General features: G+C 41.9%; 1 protein-coding gene across 1 annotated transcript; it reads right to left on the reverse strand.

Annotated features, from left to right (window-relative positions):
- qrfp (pyroglutamylated RFamide peptide) lies at positions 1-933 on the reverse strand. The gene is made up of 2 exons (XM_082186827.1): positions 921-933; positions 1-810 (listed from the first exon to the last, which is right to left on the reverse strand). Exon 2 carries the CDS (start codon positions 808-810, stop codon positions 304-306), a length of 507 nt encoding a protein of 168 aa, XP_082042953.1. The 5' UTR covers positions 921-933; the 3' UTR covers positions 1-303.
- Positions 934-21,717: the final 20,784 nt, after the last annotated feature.

The following is a 21,717-nucleotide window of genomic DNA, read 5'->3' on the forward strand; positions in this document are numbered from 1 at the left end:
GAGAAAGATGTTTTGTGGAAAAATAAGTTAGGACTGCAGAATATTTGTTAACAATTTTTAATAAATGTCATATATTTGCATGTTTTTTTCCCCATGAAATAAACATAATTTCTGTGTTTCTCTGATATACTTTTTTATTAGCAGACAACCCCTGACCACCCCACCCCCCACCCCAATTTTCCACGGACATTCCTGAAGGGTATTTTTTTTTTAATCCCATTTTTAGGGACACATTTGTCTCCAAAGTATAGTTAAGTACATCCACTCAGACATACACACACACACATATACACTCTTTCCTCTTCACTTTCTGCCAAATCGAAAGCCAAATCCTCCTTTCTGTCTGTTGAAGGCTTGCAAACCTCCTGCAATGGAAGTGAGTGCCTCATTCCGCTTCTCTCCACCCTCTTCTTCCACTTCTCCCCCCTGTGGATAAGGCACAGGCACTATATGATTGTCTGGGAATGTCCCCATGGGTCTCCGTCCCAGCTCCTCTCTCTTCTGGTCCTTCACCATGTCCCTCGGTCCCCATCCCAGTTCTGCCTTCACCCTCTCCAGAAGCTCCTTGGGTTCTGGCTCCTGAATCAGAGCCCAGGGCTGGAGCGCCGCCACTGGCCTGCCATCTGGACCTCCCAGCGAAGCCTGCAGCTGAAGCATTGCCGCTTCCCACTCAGGGTTGTCCAGTGTAGGCAGATAAACCATGGGATGGTGTGGCAGCATTAGACCTCTGGGAGGCTGAACCAGGAGCACCAGCAAAAAGAAAACCGTGGTTTGAAGAGTAGAGGAGAGATGGAAAACCTGGAATTTCATCTGAAATGTAAGAAATAAAGGAGAAGAGTTAAGAGAATTCCTTCCAAAAAGAGACAAATATCATCCTTAACTGACTTAACTTTTCACATCAAACCAATTGTAGGACTTACCTTGCAGAGTGTTCTGAATCTCTATCCATCAAGCCATCTGCTTGTAGCTTCTTTAAATACCCTACCCGTTCTAGATTTGTTCATTGTCAATGACTAGACAGCTGTTTGTTAATTGGTTAAAACATCCATGTGACGCACAAGACCATCTCTACAATGTCATCAAAATTCCTTTAACTAGGATACACAGTCAGCTTAACTGGGAGAGCTGAAGTGGACAATTACTGAAAATGGGCATATATGAAATCTAACACACAAAGCCTCAAGTTTGTACCTCACCAAGAGGTCTGAGAAATACCAGGAAGAATTTCGCCATTGTTTCCTTATGGTTAGTGTTGTTATGTCTCAGGGTGTTCTGAGTATAATATTTGTTGTGAGGAAATGCTTGTGTGCCCTGTGTTGTGCTCTCCTCCATTTCTCTCCATCACTCTCTCACTCAGGTTAACTACCACCTGCTGCAACTCGCCGTGAGCATGCCTGAGACGGAGCAGAGGAGAATAAAAGGAGCACTCAGAAAATGCTATACTGAGGAACACTTCTCCCCAGCTTTAGACTGAAAACTGTCTGTCTGTGTGCTTGCTAAAGTGAGAGCCCTTGCTGATAACTCTGAGTTAGGAGTGGGTCCTATACTTGTTCTGTTCTGTGCTAGCAACTGTTCATTAGTGTTGCTTACCTGTTTGTCCTTTTAACTAAAGAGTATTGTATTTTCCTAGAATTAACTTAATTTCCTCTACCTTAGAGCTTTACTTATGGGTAATTAAAAGGAACTGCTCACGTTTATTGTCTCTATAGCTTATGGTGTTAGCTGCAGGGAGATAGTGCCCTTTTTTATTGTGTATGACTTTGTTTCTCCTGTTTTTGGCTAGAGAGGAAAAATGCTCAGGGAATTTTATGTTGTTGATTTTCATCTTTGTTCTCATGCAGGGTAGGTAGCCAGAGATGGGCATAAATACATGGAAATGTATTTAAAATACAAATACAAAATACTGTGTGATTTTTTTTTTAATTTAAATACAAATACAGTATTTTGTATTTTGAAAATACACAAATACATGTGAAATTGGCCATCCAGTGTAGACATAGGTCACAGTGAATGAAGAAACTACATAGGCCTACTGACTTTTCATTCCTAACCACATCTCTGCCCTCTATTTCTTTCTTTCTTTCTGGCAATTACAAATATTCTTATGCAAAATAGCAGCCATTATACTTATTTCTGGTTACAATGTAGTCTATACTTGTTGTGAACACTATTACAAAATTCATACTGTATGTAAAACTGTGGGAACCTTTTCTACTATCTAGCAAAGAATATGGATGCGCGATATGACCAAAATCTCAATTTTACTTCACAGTAAAAATATCATGGTTTCACAATTCTCAATATCAGTTTTGATTCCACAGCATAAACTAAATTTCAAACTCTTTTGAGGGTTTTTTCTTTCTTTTTTTTTTTTTTTTTTACAGGTAGTCCAATGGGGCAGTCATGGCCTAGTGGTTAGGGAGTTGAACTGGTAACCCAAAGGTTGCTGGTTCGATTCCAGAACCGGTGGGAAATGACTGAGGTGCCCTTGAGCAAGGCACCTAACCCCTAATCGCTCCCCGGGCGCCACACAAAGGCTGCCCGCTGCTCTGGGTGTGTGTATCCACGTTTGCAGTGTCTGTGTGTTAACTACTCACCACTCTGCTCCTAATGTGTGTGCATTAACTTGGATGGGTTAAATGCAGAGGTCAAATTCCAAGTATGGGTTACCATACTTGGCCATCACGTGTCACTTTCACTTTTTAAGTACTTTTATGTTTATTTCATGTAAAGTTTATTTGTTTATTAAAATTAGAAAGTGTATCTACATTTTTAAATTAGAATTCATTTAGATTCATTTAATAGACACTATTTACCCCTTTTTGATTATTATTTTTTTTATGTACAATAAAACTAAAAGCTGAAGATTTTTGTGGTGTACTCCAATGTTCCAATAATTCCAGCCCACTAAAAGCTGCAAGGATAAATTTGCTTACCTCAAAAAAGGGCCCATCTATGTAAAAGATTTAGAAAAAGTTCCATCAATTCAAACTTTATATGTAGTGTCATATAACCCAGCCCTAACATGCAGTAATGCTTTAAACACATTTGACAAGCTAGTTGATAAAAATCAACAACCGGTCAAGACTGATTGACTAATGCTATTTTCCCACTTGTCTGTGCTCTTTTATTCTTTCATGTTAACTGAAGTGAATAATGCACTATTTTAACTTTAATCAACAAGTAAAATTGATCATGACATTCTCACCTTATTAAGAAAAAAATAAATAAAAATTCTGAACTAGTTGATGCACAAAATCAGTACCCTAATAAAGAGGTTGACTGGCAAAAAGTATTTTATGTATTTTGAAGAGAAAAAAAATACTCATCTTAAATGTATTTAAATACAAGTTACATTAGATTTTTTCCAAAGGCTTTAAAATACAAAATAGTATTTTGTATTTCAAATACGTATTTTAAATACATGTATCTGAAATACTGCCCATCCCTGTAGGTAGCTCTTCCAAACCTTAGTTAGCTTATGTTTTGTTTATTACTTGAGTTCCCACTCTCTCCTGAAAATGTATTCCCTTACTTTTGTTAAACGTTTTGCTATATGGAAAATAAACATTATCTTATTTCCTTTTTCTTAAAAACGTGTTATGTTTTCACTCTGAGACTGTGGATATAAGTGTGTTCTCCCTGTATCTTTACATCCAAGTAAACAAATACTTACTGCTTCCTCGCTTGCGCATTCGGTGGACGCATGTCTGGATTGTATTTATACTACACACATTGTTTATGGTCGAGAAGTTAAGTTCTTTATCAAAGGCAGTACTTATATTATCACAGAAAACAGATTTGAAATGAAAAAAAAAAAAGAATCATTTGGAAATGCCATAGCAACCACCAAGCATTCAGTCAGAAGACCTTAATAACCTTTTCAGAACATTCTCCTTAAAAACCTATCTATCTGTCTATCTATTTATAACCTTCAAACTTTAAGGATTTGTTAACTTTCAGGCAAAGGTTTTTCAAGCCAACAATTGACATTTTGATAGATTTGCTGAGCTCACTGACTGATCCAACAGCATTCCTTTCAGGACATGCTCTCTAAATGGAATTTAGCAATGCAGCTAAACATTACAAGCTGTGGTTATGAAGTATACAAATGTTATATAATAATACAGTATATCAAAGACTTTAGTCTAAAATTTTTATTTGTGTATATTGGATGTCTGGGACATCAACAGTGTTGTGAGCTCTTAGTACAGAATGATATAAGAAATGTACTAAATAATTATTTATGTTGTGTTTTAAATGCTTTTATCACAGTTAGTTACATTTTATTGTGCATTTAATCAACAAGGTACAATATAGGCTACAACTTGAAGGATGTTTGAAAAAATGTTTATGTAGGTGTAAAGTATTTGAATAAATGTAATAATTAGCTTAGTTATTTTTTGGCTTATCTTTTTGGCTACTCTGTAGTTTTACTGAGTATCAAAGGTATTAGCAACTTTTACTCTCTACTTCACTACATTTTTGAATAAGCATATGTACTTTTTACTCCAAAACATATGTGATGAGTAATGCAATTAATAGTTACATTTTACATCTGCAGCAGATTTATTTCTGCTACAAAAGAGGTGATATTGCCATCTACCTTGTTGTCAACAAGGCTACTTTATGCAAATGTGATCCCGTGACCGTAGCTGCTGAAACGCAGTTGTAGCCTACAGTCTGACATGAATGACAACTGAGATTTTACAGTGTGACATGGCTGTTACTTAATCTTTGCAATCTGGCAACCATGCACACACGCTCTCTCTACACTGCGGAAGAAGGCAGTACTGCCGAAAACAGTCTTCTTCAGTTTTCTGACAGTCCAAGTAATTCATGTGTATTCTTTGAAACTCAGCATTAATCTGAAGTTAAACCTGCTTCATGGTAGGTTTAATTTAAGCCTCCATTTAGTCCTGGAGTAGCTCTAGTCTTCCTCAAGGAAATCATATTATTAAACTCTACTCCCTAAATTATTCCACGCCCAAAAAAGTGTGTACTCTTTTTGTGAAGAAAAAGTACATACTTTTGAGTGTGTATAGCAGAAGAGTAGACAAGCTTTGGGACAAACAATCATGTCATAAAATTGCGTCTTTATCCTGTCACCGTAAACTGGCATCATCTTGTCACAGTTCCTCCACATTTCATTTCATTTCATTTCATTTCCTACTGTATCGGAGAGAGATGCAGTAGCACGTTGATCTGCCAGTCACGGGTCTTTCATGCAGAGATATTAAAGCATATTTTATATTAATGCATAACGATGCATTTAAAAGTTAATGGCCAAAAGGATCTTTATAAAAGTTCACATTGTTGTTGCAGATGGTATATAACACGGATAACATTAAATAAATAAAAATTATCAGCTTAAATGTTGATTATTAGTCATTCAAAAACTTTTTGCGCACATCTGCTATGTTTTTTTTAGGTTTTTTTGTACAATTTTTATTTGTGTTTGTAGTTCTGAACTGAGCCTTCATCCAAAGCACAATGGGTTGTGGGCAATATTAGCTGTTATAGTCTGCACAAATTCACACTTCGAAAATCTACAAGAAATAGTAGACCATCCGGGGACTTCTGGCATACTCTTTTCAACATACTATGCTTTGGGACACACTTATTTTAATCTCAAACTATTTAGTAGTATGCATTATTCCTTATTTTGATTGTTATTCTTTATATGATATACAGTATATAGCCTATATTAGGCCTATAGATCAGTGTTTTCGCCATGTTTCAAATCAACACCCCTTCTAAGGTCAGAACTCTGTAGGCTAACTAAGTGTATCATCTAGAATTCAGAGTTTTCCAACAGCAACACTAAAATTGAGCGCGCAATTTATTCGTCATTCGGGGGGTATTCCAGAAAGCCAGGGTATCTTACTGTCAAATATACCCTGTACTCTCGGTTGATTAACCTAAATCGGCAGCTATACCTCAACATTTAAATAGTATCGAGCACATAAATCACAGAGGTAATGTGAATTTTGTCTGGATGTTACAGGGACAGATGAGCACATGTGTGTTTATCCGATGGAGAGTGTCTCATGAAGCTGAATGCTGCCATCAAAGGCTTTGAGTAAGTATATTACAGAAATTAATTTTAAAAAATCTATTTAAATCTTAAATTGTAGTTTATCTTAATTATTGTAATTTCAAAAAGAGTTATACGCTGATTTCACGCAGCCGTTATTTTGAAATCGAAAGCGAGGCTCCGGTGGGAAGAAAACCGGAAGTGTCGCCTTTAATCACAGGAGAGTCGTGAATGCGATGGCGTATTGTTGTGTTTAATGATGTTGTGTCAATTCTAAAAATGTACATGCATTTCTTTCATACTTTAGACTATATACAGTGAAATTCATTTATAAATAAAATAATTTTTTTATATATAATTCAGAATGTAATAAAAGAAGCAGGAATGAACTATATACATATCCTATATTGGATATTAACATCCAATAGTCTAAATTGCGGCAGCAGCTTCAGGTTGGTAATCCAAGGCATTGTTGTTTATCGTTACTTCCGGGGTTCTTCCCACCGGAGCCTCACTTTCGATTTCAAAATGGCGGCTGCGTGAAATCAGCGTATTACAGCACTTTTCTGATTCTTGATTTCTGTGCATTTGCTACAGAGCTTTTGTGGTGGAGCAGGGCCTGCAAGGAAAGGTGACGTTTGTATATAAAAAAAATATATATATAAAAAAAGGGAAAACCTGAAACAAAAATATAAAGTAAGATCCTTTTGTTACTTCTAATACAGAAATCAAATGACATTGTGCTATAAAAAAATTAAGATGGGGAGCCACAGCAGCATCCTGGAGATGATGTAGTGCCATGGATGAGACCCTCCATCACCCCACCTGCCCTTGCTAACCCTTTAAGCCCCCTAAATAGAAATTGTATGAAATGTACTGTATGCATTTATATTATAGTAGTAGCTTGAAGAAATAATCAGCTTTATTGAGCATTTGTTCCTGAGACACTTTCAAAACAGGATTTACAAAAATGGACCAGCTAGAGGAACACAAGCACCTCGCATCCATGGTTAGATTCTAGTCTGACTGCAGCAATGAGGGGCATGATGGACGGCAAAGACAGGCCAAGGTGGGCAAGGTGGTCACCTGCTTCATCAAAATAAAGCCGCAGAATGAGAACAGCTGTGTTGAGATGGCAGTAGGATGAGGAGTTCACCGCCTGTAAATGTGTGATAGTTTGTTAGAACAATACATTTGAATAAAGCTTTATTTCATGTGTTGTTGACTTGTAAATGTATTTATTTATTGTGATGGTTACTTTTATTTATTCATTTACTCATTTTTATTCATGTTTTCTATTGCTGCCAGTAAATAAAATATAATCATTTCATTAATCCATGCATTAATTCATTGCTTGACTGAAAATGTATGTATTCACATTAGTTGCATTTGTCTAGTGCGTATTCATGCATATGTCTTATAACAATACAATTACATTTTCAGTTTGTTTTACTAAAATATATCATTTTCAGGTAAGTATGTAATATAATTGTAATATAAATAATATATAATATAAAGTATTGGTCCGCATTCATCATGTGCGTAAGTGTTGGGCTAGCAATGCAATTCATTCTGGAGTAATCTTTTCATTTTTAAGTAGCCTAGTGACTTACATTTTTCGAGTATAAATCAAGTCTTCTCCAAAGGCGAGATCTTCGAGCAGCTGCCCGACGTGTCCTTTGAGCAGACATTCCAAACATTGCAAACGCTGAGGAAACCCGTACTGCAGGGTTGTCAAGTTACTGAAAGAATCAGGTGTCGTACCTGTCGCTCATAGCTTTTAAGTTGTTGCGCTTGCCAGCCAGCAATGACATGTGGGGCCCAGATGGGTTAAGTTCGGGTTCCATGGTTACTGTGTGGGCATGGGCTTTGGCTGGGTGAAATCAGCGGGTCCCATGTAGGTTTTGTAGTATGAGTCCCACATAGGAAGCCCATATGAGCTGATTACATGGGCCCCATAAGGGACAGGCATGGGCCAATTGGGCATGGGTTTGAACTGAGAACACATATATGGGTCCTGCATAGCATATTTATGGGCCAAGTGGGCATGGGTTTGATCTGGGAACACATATATGGGTCTTGAATGGCATATTTATGGTCCAAGTGGGCATGGGTTTGAACTGGGAATGCATATATGGGTTCTGCATAGAATTTTTATGAGCCAAGTGGGCATGGGTTTGAACTGGGAACACATATATGGGTCCTGCATGGTTTATTTATGGGCCAAGTGGGCATGTGTTTGATCTGGGAACACATATATGGGTCCTGCATGGCATTTTTCTGGGCCAAGTGGCCATGGGTTTGAACTGGGAACACATATATGGGTCCTGCATAGAATTTTTCTGGGCCAAGTGGCCATGGGTTTGAACTGGGAACACATATATGGGTCCTGCATGGTATATTTATGGGCCAAGTGGGCATGGTTTTGATCTGGGAACACATATATGGGTCTTGCATGACATATTTATGTGCCGAGTGGGCATGGGTTTGATCTGGTAACACATATATGGGTCCTGCATGGCATTTTTATGAGCCAAGTGGCCATGGGTTTGAACTAGGAACACATATATGGGTCCTGCATAGATTTTTTCTGGGCCAAGTGGCCATGGGTTTGAACTGGGAACACATATATGGGTCCTGCATGGTATATTTATGGGCCAAGTGGGCATGGTTTTGATCTGGGAACACATATATGGGTCTTGCATGACATATTTATGTGCCGAGTGGGCATGGGTTTGATCTGGTAACACATATATGGGTTCTGCATGGCATTTTTATGAGCCAAGTGGCCATGGGTTTGAACTGGGAACACATATATGGGTCCTGCATAGAATTTTTCTGGGCCAAGTGGCCATGGGTTTGAACTGGGAACACATATATGGGTCCTGCATAGAATTTTTCTGGGCCAAGTGGCCATGGGTTTGAACTGGGAACACATATATGGGTCCTGCATGGTATATTTATGGGCCAAGTGGGCATGGTTTTGATCTGGGAACACATATATGGGTCTTGCATGACATATTTATGTGCCGAGTGGGCATGGGTTTGATCTGGGAACACATATATGGGTCCTGCATGGCATTTTTATGAGCCAAGTGGCCATGGGTTTGAACTAGGAACACATATATGGGTCCTGCATAGAATTTTTCTGGGCCAAGTGGCCATGGGTTTGAACTGGGAACACATATATGGGTCCTGCATGGTATATTTATGGGCCAAGTGGGCATGGTTTTGATCTGGGAACACATATATGGGTCTTGCATGACATATTTATGTGCCGAGTGGGCATGGGTTTGATCTGGGAACACATATATGGGTCCTGCATGGAATTTTTCTGGGCCAAGTGGCCATGGGTTTGAACTGGGAACACATGGGTCCTGCATGGTATATTTATGGGCCAAGTGGGCATGGTTTTGATCTGGGAACACATATATGGGTCTTGCATGACATATTTATGTGCCGAGTGAGCATGGGTTTGATCTGGGAACACATATATGGGTCCTGCATGGCATTTTTATGGGCCAAGTGGCCATGGGTTTGAACTGGGAACACATATATGGGTCCTGCATAGAATTTTTCTGGGCCAAGTGGCCATGGGTTTGAACTGGGAACACATATATGGGTCCTGCATGGTATATTTATGGGCCAAGTGGGCATGGTTTTGATCTGGGAACACATATATGGGTCTTGCATGACATATTTATGTGCCGAGTGGGCATGGGTTTGATCTGGGAACACATGGGTCCTGCATGGCATTTTTATGGGCCAAGTGGCCATGGGTTTGAACTGGGAACACATGGGTCCTGTTAATTGATTGATTGGTTAATGAGTATGCTCCCAATTATTGTGGATTCCTCTCAGGTGTGTTTCCCATATGGAAAAGGTTTGCTAAAAACACCTGTGATTCTTATATGTTCCAACAGAATATTGTAAGGGACATATATGCTGCAAAAACCACATATATAAATTGCATAATATTAATGTATTTTTAATCATATTATGTCATATATGTCCTACATACAACTAAAGCCATATAGATTTCCATGATGTAAAAACATAGGAAAATAATGCTAATTTAATATGAATGTCCAGCATGGACGTGTATAAAACAGTGCAGTTTACCAATCAGTATAAGGCTTTACTTCACTCATGCTTGTTCTTATCTTGTCCTAAGTCGAGCCCTATGCCTGTAGTCAATCATGGTTACTGTATATACTGTATAATCAGCCTTAGATGAAACACAACATTTAAACTACACACACAAGCACACATTTATTAGAGTGTGTTCTACAAGATACAGTTGCATATTTCACATATCGATAGTTTTCATTTTAAATCCTGCATCACCAGATTTCATTTTCATTTGTGACAATTTCTCTAAACTTTATCACAGTACTACTATACAACAGTTCTATTCTTAACCTACAAACATAAAACTTTCCTAAATGTCGAAGTGATTCGTATGCGTATCACTCTAAAAAATAATTCAGTGGCTTAGTAAATATCACATTAATAATTAACTTTATTAACTTAATAAAATCTCTGAATATCATTTACTTGATAGTTTGAGTTGAACATACCGGAATAAGTGACTAAAACTCCAAAAATTTATTTTGTCTTAAATTTACAGTTATATCTAAGTTTGAAGTTTTTCACTAAAATAATTTAGTATTTGACTAACCAATTATTTATTTAAAATACACTGAGCTAAAAAAACACGGTGAGTAATGTATTGTCCTGTTATTATCATGCGTCGCGTCTGAATGCGTTGTTGTTTTTGGAGCTCTATCAATTTGATTTATAATTCTTGATTTTTCTCTCTGCCTCGCTGCCTGCTGTGAGTGTGCTTGCTTCGGTGCTGTAAGCTCCGTCTTAGCCTCGTATTTCCTTGTTTTGAACCATCATTTACTACAATTTCTAGTTGTTTATATTACTACTAAATACAGCTTACCCAACCCTGACATCGCTCGCTTCCGTTACTACTAGCACAACACGCTAGTAATTCGCTAGCCTGTTATCACGCCACCTGTGCGCTCTGCTATTTTTATTTATCTATTTTCTCTCGCACCTTTGAGTTCATAAAAGCTCAGGTGAGTAAGAAACACTCAACAAACTGTGAGGAAATAATAGGAGGATGCAAGATGCAAGTAAAACTCAGTTTATTGTTGGTGGTCAGATGTAAAGACACAGGTCGGGGACAAACACTCAGGTGGCTGTTGAAGCAGGGACGAGATGGCGATCCGGTGGTGGTGCAGTGGTAAGCGTGCTCGAGTGAAACCCAGGAACCGTGGAACATCCAGACGACACGAGGAACTGACGAAATCCAGACGACACGAAGAACTGACGAAATCCAGACGAGGAACCTTGTAGACGAGGCACGAGCACAGGACACATACCGGGAAACAACCACAACGATCTGACAACATGAGAGTGAAGTTACTGGGCATATAACCTGGGATTGATGACAGCTGGTGACACTAATTAACACAACGAGTAACCACACCCACACAATTACACTCACGCAGACACATCAGTGAGAGACAGCCGATTCATGAACCGTGACAGTACCCCCCTCCCTAGGAACGCCTCCTGGCGTTCCCAGACAACCTTACCTGTCGATTGTAATCATCGATAAGGGAGTGATCCAGAATGTCTCTAGCAGGTACCCAACTTCTCTCCTCCGGACCGTAACCCTCCCAGTACACCAAGTACTGAAATCCGCGTCCCCTCCGTCTCGAGTCCAGAATACGGTGTACCAAATACGTAGGTTCCCCATCTACGAGTCGCGGCGGGGGGGGAACCGGGGCAGGCGGATTAAAGTGAGAATAAAACACGGGCTTGACTTTAGACACATGGAAGGCGGGGTGAATTCTCCTGTACGCAGGAGGGAGTTTGAGTCGGACTGTCACCGGACTAATAATCTTGGTGACAGGAAACGGGCCAATGAATTTGGGAGCTAACTTGTTAGACACGGAGCGGAGCGGAATATTCTTGGTAGAAAGCCACACTTTTTGACCCACGACGTAGACGGGAGGCTTTGACCGGTGGCGATCGGCCTTGGCCTTCATGCGCCCCCCCGCTTGGAGTAGAGTCTCACGGGCTCTAGTCCAAGTACGGCGGCACCTCTGGACGAATGCGTGAGCGGAGGGGACCGCGACCTCGGATTCCAGACTCGGAAAAATTGGTGGCTGGTAACCTAAACTACACTTAAATGGCGAAAGGCCCGTGGATGACACTGGTAATGAATTGTGGGCGTACTCCACCATAGAAAGCTGTTGGCTCCAGGACGACGGATTCTTGGCAACCAAACATCGCAACGTTCTCTCGAGGTCCTGGTTGGCTCGTTCAGACTGACCATTGCTCTGGGGATGATAGCCCGAGGACAGACTGACCGTGGCCCCCAGTAACTTACAAAATTCTCGCCAAAATTTGGATACGAATTGGGAACCTCTGTCAGAGACCACGTCCATCGGGAGGCCATGTAACCGAAAGACGTGATCTATGACTGTGACCGCTGTCTCCTTGGCTGAAGGTAATTTGGGCAAGGGGATGAAATGTGCCGCCTTCGAGAACCGGTCCACTACGGTTAAAACAACCGTCATGCCTTTGGAGGGCGGGAGGGCGGTGACAAAATCTAGAGCGATATGGGACCAGGGTCTCGAAGGGACGGGCAGCGGTCGAAGTAACCCGTCTGGGGGTTGGTTAGATGTCTTACCAGTGGCACAGACTGAGCAAGCCAAAACAAAATCGTGAATGTCGCGAGCCATTAATGGCCACCAGAATCGTTGCTTAACTAGAAAACTCGTGCGAGTCACTCCTGGATGACACGCCACGTTGGAGCAATGACCCCATCGAATAACGTCGGACCGTAACCCCTCCGGAACAAACAAACGACTCGGTGGGCAACCAGGCGGAGGCGTTACCCCTTCTAGGGCTGTCTTGACCCTCGATTCGACCTCCCATACCAGAGTGGAGATGACAACCTTCTCAGGTAAAATACACTCGGGAGTCACCGGGCGTTCGGATGGATAAAAAATACGAGATAAAGAGTCGGGTTTGATGTTCTTGGAACCCGGGCGGTACGAGAGAACAAAATCAAAACGTCCGAAAAAAAGAGCCCACCGAGCTTGCCTGGAGTTGAGTCTTTTAGCAGATCTGATGTATTCAAGATTCTTGTGATCGGTCCAAACGATAAAGGGTACCCCCGAACCCTCTAACCAATGACGCCACTCCTCCAACGCTAACTTGACTGCCAACAACTCTCTGTTACCAATGTCATAATTACGTTCGGCAGGCGATAGTCGATGAGAAAAAAACGCGCAGGGATGCATCTTGTCGTCTGAGGAAGCGCGTTGTGAAAGCACTGCTCCTACTCCCACCTCTGACGCGTCGACCTCCACCACGAACTGACGTGTGGGATCAGGGGTGACAAGAATTGGAGCCGAAACGAAGCGACTCTTGAGGTTGGTGAACACTGCCTCGGCAGTGTTCGACCACCTGAACGTCGTTCGGGGGGAGGTCAAGGCAGTCAGAGGTGCGACTAGTTGGCTGAAATTGCGAATGAAACGCCGGTAAAAATTGGCGAACCCCAGAAACCGCTGTAGGGCCTTACGGGAATCTGGACTTGGCCAATCAACCACAGCCTTAACCTTGTCAGGATCCATGCGCACTCCCTCAGAAGAGATGATGTACCCTAGGAAGGGAACAGACTGTGCATGAAACGCGCATTTCTCCGCCTTGACAAAAAGCCCATTCTCTAACAGTCTCTGGAGCACTCGTCTGACGTGTTGAACGTGTTCCTGGAGAGACGAAGAAAAAATCAATATGTCATCCAGGTAAACATATATGAATTGATCTACCATGTCTCTCAACACGTCATTCACGAGTGCCTGGAAAACCGCTGGGCTGTTGGAAAGCCCGAAAGGCATAACCAAATATTCAAAGTGCCCCCTGGGGGTATTAAAAGCGGTTTTCCATTCATCCCCCTTCCTGATGCGAACCAAATGATATGCATTGCGTAAGTCCAGTTTCGTGAAAATGGATGCTCCCTGCAACCTCTCGAAAGCTGAAGACATCAACGGCAAAGGATAAGAATTCTTTACCGTGATGTTGTTCAGCTCTCGGTAATCAATGCAAGGTCGCAGAGAACCATCCTTCTTCCCAACGAAAAAGAACCCCGCCCCCGCAGGAGAAGAGGAAGGCTGGATGAATCCAGAGGCTAGAGAATCAGAAATATATTTCTCCATGGCCTCCCTCTCGGGAACAGAAAGAGAGTAAAGTTTGCCCTTAGGCGGAGATTTACCTGGCAGTAGATCTATCGCACAGTCATAGGAACGATGCGGAGGCAGAGAAGCAGCACGAGACTTACTGAACACTTCCTTCAGGTCGAGGTACTCCGCGGGCACGTTTGACAAATCCGCTGCCTCACCCTGAAACACAGAACCAGACACAGAGGGACAGGCAGACACTAAACAGGACTCATGACAGTGGTTACTCCATGTGGAAACAGTATTAGTGCACCAGTCGACACGGGGGTTGTGTCTTGAAAGCCACGGGTGTCCCAAAACCACTGGTGCAAGTGGTGAGTCCATGAGTAAAAATGAGATGAGTTCTGTGTGATTGCCAGAAGTGATGAGGGTGATGTTTTCAGTAGAATGCGTAATCCGGGGAAGTTCCTGTCCATTGAGTGCGTTGACGATAATCTGGTGCGGGAGGGGAGTGACGGGAATCTGAAGTTTAAGTGCAAGTTTGGAGTCCATGAAATTACCCTCCGCTCCCGAATCCAGTAGTGCATTGGTGCAGTGCGTCGACGTTCGCCATCTCAGTCTTACCGGGAGGAGGGTCGATGATGGTGATGAGGTCTTTTCGGCGGAGATCCCACCCGATAGTAGCCTCATACTTACTACCGGGCTTGCTTCTTTTGCCGGGCAGGAGTGGATGAAATGGCCCGCCCGGCCACAGTATAGGCAGAGTCCTTGGGATCTCCGCCTTTCCCTCTCCTCCCGGGAAAGCCGAGCTCTCCCCACCTGCATGGGCTCGTGGTCGAATGCGGGGCTGACCGCGCTCACACCACCGGGCTGGTGGTCCCCCGTGTCGGGCTGTGGACGGCTGGGATGCGTCAATCTGGTCACACGATTCAGTCGAGCGTCCACTCTCAGAGCAAGATCCACCAGTCCGTTCAATGACTCAGGTAAGTCCAAAGTATATATCTCCTTTTGAACGCGGTCAGCCAGCCCATGCAGGAACATATCCCACTGCGCCTCCTCGTTCCAACGGCACTCTGCGGCCAGGGTGCGGAACTGAATGGAATAGTCCGCCACCGAGCCTTCCCCCTGTCGCAGTTCGGCGAGTAATCTGGCCGCCTCCTTACCCGCCACTGCACGATCGAACACTCTCCTCATCTCCTCGGAGAGTGCCTGGAACGAGGTGCAGCAGTTGTTTCCGTTCTCCCACACCGCCGTTCCCCAAAGCGCTGCTTTCCCTGACAGCAGGGTCAATACAAATGCCACCTTTGCATGTTCACTCTGGAAAGTGCGTGGCTGTAAGGCAAAATGCATGGAACATCTCGTGAGGAATGCTCTGCAATATTCAGGCTCACCGGAATACCCCTCAGGTGTAGGTAGGCGTGGCTCCAGTCCTTCCACTGCTGCGGGCGCTGGTGGTGGGGGAACGGGCGGTGTGGGGGGCGCAGTGGGAATCCGTAGCTGTTGTACCTGTTGGGAGAGCTCGGACACCTGCTTCACGAGTGCTTGTACCGCACGACCTGTGCCCGAGACGTTCTCCTCTTGTTGGTCCATACGTGTGATGCAGTGAGCGATGAAATCGTTGAGTTGAGTTGTGCTTGCTGCGTCCATGATTGGTCAGATCGTTCTGTGAGGAAATAATAGGAGGATGCAAGATGCAAGTAAAACTCAGTTTATTGTTGGTGGTCAGATGTAAAGACACAGGTCGGGGACAAACACTCAGGTGGCTGTTGAAGCAGGGACGAGATGGCGATCCGGTGGTGGTGCAGTGGTAAGCGTGCTCGAGTGAAACCCAGGAACCGTGGAACATCCAGACGACACGAGGAACTGACGAAATCCAGACGACACGAAGAACTGACGAAATCCAGACGAGGAACCTTGTAGACGAGGCACGAGCACAGGACACATACCGGGAAACAACCACAACGATCTGACAACATGAGAGTGAAGTTACTGGGCATATAAAGGAACCTGGGATTGATGACAGCTGGTGACACTAATTAACACAACGAGTAACCACACCCACACAATTACACTCACGCAGACACATCAGTGAGAGACAGCCGATTCATGAACCGTGACACAAACACGGTGAGTAATGTCTTGTCCTGTTATTATCATGCGTTGCGTTTGAATGCGTTGTTGTTTTTGGAGCTCTATCGATTTGATTTATAATTCTTGATTTTTCTCTTTAAACTCGCTTACAACGAAGATTTTCTACTTTTCCTCACTGAAGAAGCACTGCTCAAACCTCATTGTTACAACGCGGACTGTTGAGCAGACGCATCTCAAGCCTATTAGTGATCCAACGCTGCATACTCTTAAAGGTTACGTCCGTGGATCACGGCTGAACGCGTCTTCTCCACACTCACTTATAAACAAACATTTTATTTTTTTTTTTGCCTATCGTGCGTCTACTCTACACACCTACCACTAAAAAAAACTAAAAAACCTCATAGTTACAACGCGGACTGTTGAGCAGACGCGTCTCAAGCCTATTAGTGATCCAACGCTGCATACTCTTAAAGGTTACGTCCGTGGATCACGGCTGAATGCGTCTTCTCCACACTCACTTACAAACAAACAAACTTATAATATAAATTAGTATTAATATTGATAGCATCACTGTTAGCTTCGTTGCTAACTCACTGTCCATCTGTTAAAATGGCGAATATATCAGATGTAAGTAGTCTACCGTTTGGTGCAGGTGAGGACACATTTGAGCTGCACGCACTGCAGTCTGAGCTGGAAGCTGTTGAGAAACAGATCCACAACCTTTTATTGAGACAGGCCGAGCTGAGAGACCGGTGTTTGGCTCTTGAAACATCACGTGCCGATGCACACAAATCAGTGTTTAACGTTACTAACCCGCTGACTCCGACCGCGTCTACTCCGTGCGTTCCTCAGCATCGGTCGCAATCAGCCATGGTCTCGTTCACTCCGGCTCCCACACGCCACCACGAATCCTGGGTGGTTCCGCAGCGGAAGACGCGAGTCAGGTTTAGACCAAGACTTTCTCCGACCCTCCCGGTTTTCGAGATATCCACACAAAACCGCTTCTCCCCTCTACGCGAAACAGAACACGATGCTGTGATCATCGGCGATTCCATCGTTCGGCACGTACACGCTACGTTAGGTAAAAGTAAGGTGCAAAGTCACTGCTTTCCTGGTGCTCGTGTTTCTGAAATCGCTGCTCGCGTTCCCGAGATCCTGAACGGTGACGAGCGCGTCGGAACTGTGGTCCTGCACGCGGGAGTGAACGACATCAGGCTGCGCCAGACGGAGATTCTGAAGAAAGACTTCAGGAATCTATTCGATACGGTACGCAGCACATCGCCTGAAACAACGATCATTGTGTCAGGACCGCTTCCCACGTACCGACTAGGGCATGAAAAGTTCAGCAGATTATTTGCGCTAAATGAATGGTTAATATCATGGTGCAATGAGCAGAAACTGCTCTTTGTAAATAATTGGAATCTGTTTTGGGAGCGTCCTAGGCTTTTCCGTGCTGATGGCTTACACCCAAGCAGATTCGGAGCGGCTCTTCTGTCAGATAACATCTCCAGAATGTTAAATACCCTTTGACTAGTAACCAAAAGTCCAAATCATAGTCTCTGCTGCACCAATTCAACTGATATAAATACTAGTGTAGAACATTGCATAGAAACCGTGTCTATTCCTCGTTTAGTGAGATCAAATAATAAATCTAATGCAGGATCTAGGAAAAATCTAATTGTTATTAAAACAGAAAATGTTGCTATTAGTAAACAAAAACTATTTCTAAAGCTAGGTCTTCTAAACATTAGATCACTCACACCTAAGGCAGTTATTGTAAATTAAATAGTCACAGATAATAGCTTCGATGTACTTTGCCTTACTGAAACCTGGCTTAAACCAAATGATTATTTCGGTATTAATGAGTCTACTCCTCCTGGATACTGTTATAAGCATGAGCCCCGTCTGATTGGTCGTGGCGGAGGTGTTGCAACCATTTATAAAGATATTCTAAATGTTACTCAGAAAACGGGTTATAAGTTTATTTCATTTGAAGTACTTGTACTAAATGTTACGCTCTTAGATGTTAGAAAAACATCCCTATTATCTCTAGCCTTGGCTACCGTATATAGACCGCCAGGGCCTTACGCTGATTTCCTAAAAGAGTTTGCAGATTTTCTCTCAGACCTATTAGTCAATGTCGATAAAGCATTAATTGTTGGAGATTTTAACATACACGTAGATAATCCAAATGATGCGTTAGGAGCTGCGTTTACAGATTTATTAAATTCATTTGGGGTCAAGCAAAACGTCACCGGACCAACACATCGTCTTAATCATACACTCGATTTAATTATATCACATGGAACCGATCCAACCGATATAGATATCATTCCACAAAGTGATGAAGTCACTGATCACTACATGGTAACTTGCATATTACGTACTGCTGTAATATGTCATGCAGCGTCGCGTTATCGACCAGGCAGAACAATCCTCCTATCCACCATAGATAATTTCTCAAATTGCTTATCTAATTTGTCTCAGCTGCTGCCTGAACCCAAACAAACAGATGAACTAGAAGAACTAACTAGCACTATGAGCACCATTCTCTCTAGAACATTGGATGTGGTTGCACCTATTAAATTAAAAAAGGTCAGAGAGAAAAATAAAGCACCATGGTATAACAATACTACGCATGTTTTAAAGAGAGAAACCCGTATTTTAGAGCGTAAATGGAAACAAACTAATTTAGAGGTCTTTAGAATCGCGTGGAAAGACAGTATGTCACGTTATAAAAAGGCCCTAAAAGCGGCCAGGGCTGAGCACCTCCGCAAACTAATAGAAAACAACCAAAATAATCCAAGGTTTTTATTTAACACCGTGGCTAAACGAACAAATAAACAGACGTCACCCGAACAAAATATCCCGTTACAGTTCAGTAGTAATGATTTCATGAACTTCTTCACTGAGAAAATAGAAAGCATCAGAACCACAATTGTAAACGTTCAATCTTCAATCGTGCCTTATAATTCAGCTTCAATTATCACCCCGCAAGAACAATGCTTTACAACTATAGAACAAAAAGAGTTAAATAAACTTATCACTTCATCTAAAACAACAACATGTTTATTAGATCCTATACCAACTAAACTACTGAAAGAAGTGTTACCTGTAGTGGAAGAGCCTCTCCTCAATATTATTAACTCGTCTTTATCTCTAGGTCATGTTCCAAGAACATTTAAACTGGCAGTTATAAAACCTCTCATTAAGAAACCGCAATTAGATCATAATAATCTAGCAAATTATAGACCCATTTCAAATCTTCCATTTATGTCTAAAATATTAGAAAAAGTGGTGTCCGCTCAACTGGGCTCTTTCTTGCAACAAAATGATATCTATGAAAAGTTTCAGTCTGGATTCAGACCGCATCATAGCACTGAAACTGCGCTCGTTAAAATCACAAATGATTTACTTTTAGCTTCTGACCAAGGCTGTATCTCAATACTAGTTTCACTTGATCTTAGTGCTGCGTTCGATACTATAGATCACACAATACTCTTAGATCGACTACAAAATTATACTGGTGTTCAAGGACAAGCACTAAGCTGGTTCAAATCATACCTATCTGACCGCTACCATTTTGTCTATTTAAATGGAGAAAAATCGATCATAACTCCAGTAAACTATGGAGTGCCGCAGGGATCTGTGTTAGGCCCTCTGTTATTTTCAATATATATGATGCCACTTGGAAATATTATAAGGAAACATGGAATTAGTTTCCATTGTTATGCTGATGACACTCAAATATATATTTCATCAAGGCCGGATGAAAACGCTAAATTTTCCAAATTGACAGAGTGTGTTAAAGATATAAAAGATTGGATGACGCGTAATTTTCTTTTATTAAATCCAGACAAGACAGAGGTAATACTTATCGGTTCAAAAAACCGCCCACAAAACCTCGCACAATACAACTTTAACATCATAGGATGTCCTGTTACTTTATCCGCTACAGTAAAAGACCTGGGTGTTATACTCGATTGCAACCTGTCTTTTGAAAATCATATTTCATATGTTACAAAAACAGCCTTTTTCCACCTTAGAAACATTGCTAAGCTACGTAATATGCTATCAGTTTCTGATGCAGAAAAGTTAGTTCATGCATTCATGACCTCGAGACTGGATTACTGTAATGCCTTATTAGCTGGTTGTCCTGCATCCTCAATAAACAAGCTACAGTTAGTCCAAAATGCCGCCGCTAGAGTTCTTACGAGATCAAGAAAATATGATCATATAACACCGATTTTATCATCACTGCATTGGTTACCTATAAAGTTCCGTATTAATTACAAGGTATTGCTACTGACTTATAAAGCCCTAAACGGCTTAGCTCCAGTCTATTTAACGGATCTTCTATCGCCCTATAATCCATCGCGCTCTTTAAGATCACTAAATTCAAGGCTTTTGGTCATACCTAGGATATTCAGAACCACCAAAGGAGGGAGAGCATTTTCACATTTGGCTCCAAAACTCTGGAATAGTCTTCCTGATACTGTTCGTTGCTCAGACTCGCTCTCCCAGTTTAAAACTAGATTAAAGTCGCATCTCTTCAGCCAGGCATTCATATAATCCCACAGTTCAAACTACAATCCGGCCTCTAGCTCATAAATGCCAGAGGAGAACTGGCCCCCGACTGAGCCTGGGTTCTCCCAAGGTTTTTTTTCTCCATTATGTCACCTGATGGAGTTTTAGGACACCATTAGGTCACTTGATGGAGTTTTTCGGTTCCTTGCCACTGTTGCCTTTGGCTTGCTCAGTTGGGGATATTTTGGGGATATTTAATTTAATTTTATCAATCAATAAATTCCTCTTGAAATAAACTTTGTTGTATTATTTAAATTTAATACTGTGAAGCTGCTTTGATACAATCTGTATTGTGAAAAGCGCTATACAAATAAACTTGACTTGACTTGACTTGACTTAATTTGTTAGGATATTAGTAAATACTAGTTATGTTTAAATGTTTTCCCGGTACATTATTTGCAATGTCTGCTTGTTTTAAAGGGCTTGTTTTGTTCTTTTTGTGATATCTGCCAACACCTAAAGCTTTAATCAAGAGAGTTTCAGAAGTGTTAAGTTCATCAAGTACATAAGTGACTAGGAGAACAGCAGTATGAAAACCGAACAGCAGCTACTGTTAGTGTTTACTAAGTAGTGTAAATTATACACACCTTGTAACTGCGTCATTATTTTACATAGCCCGGTGAACACCGACACACCACGCTCCCTCTCTGTGCGCGTGCACGCGCGTGTCTTTTGCATCAGTAAAATGCGATCGGTTAATTTGAGTGACAAGTTATAATCACGCATTGAATCAAAGGAAGATTTAATCAGCTGGTTCAGTGGCCAATTGTTTGGAGTTAGAAACAACTCGCGCTG

Source organism: Leuciscus leuciscus (assembly GCF_965113295.1).
Source record: "Leuciscus leuciscus genome assembly, chromosome: 12".
Taxonomy (NCBI): Eukaryota; Metazoa; Chordata; class Actinopteri; order Cypriniformes; family Leuciscidae; genus Leuciscus; species Leuciscus leuciscus.

Bases quoted from the DNA above. Each gene is read 5' to 3' on its own strand.
- qrfp (XM_082186827.1), bottom strand. From the start codon at position 810: ATGAAATTCCAGGTTTTCCATCTCTCCTCTACTCTTCAAACCACGGTT.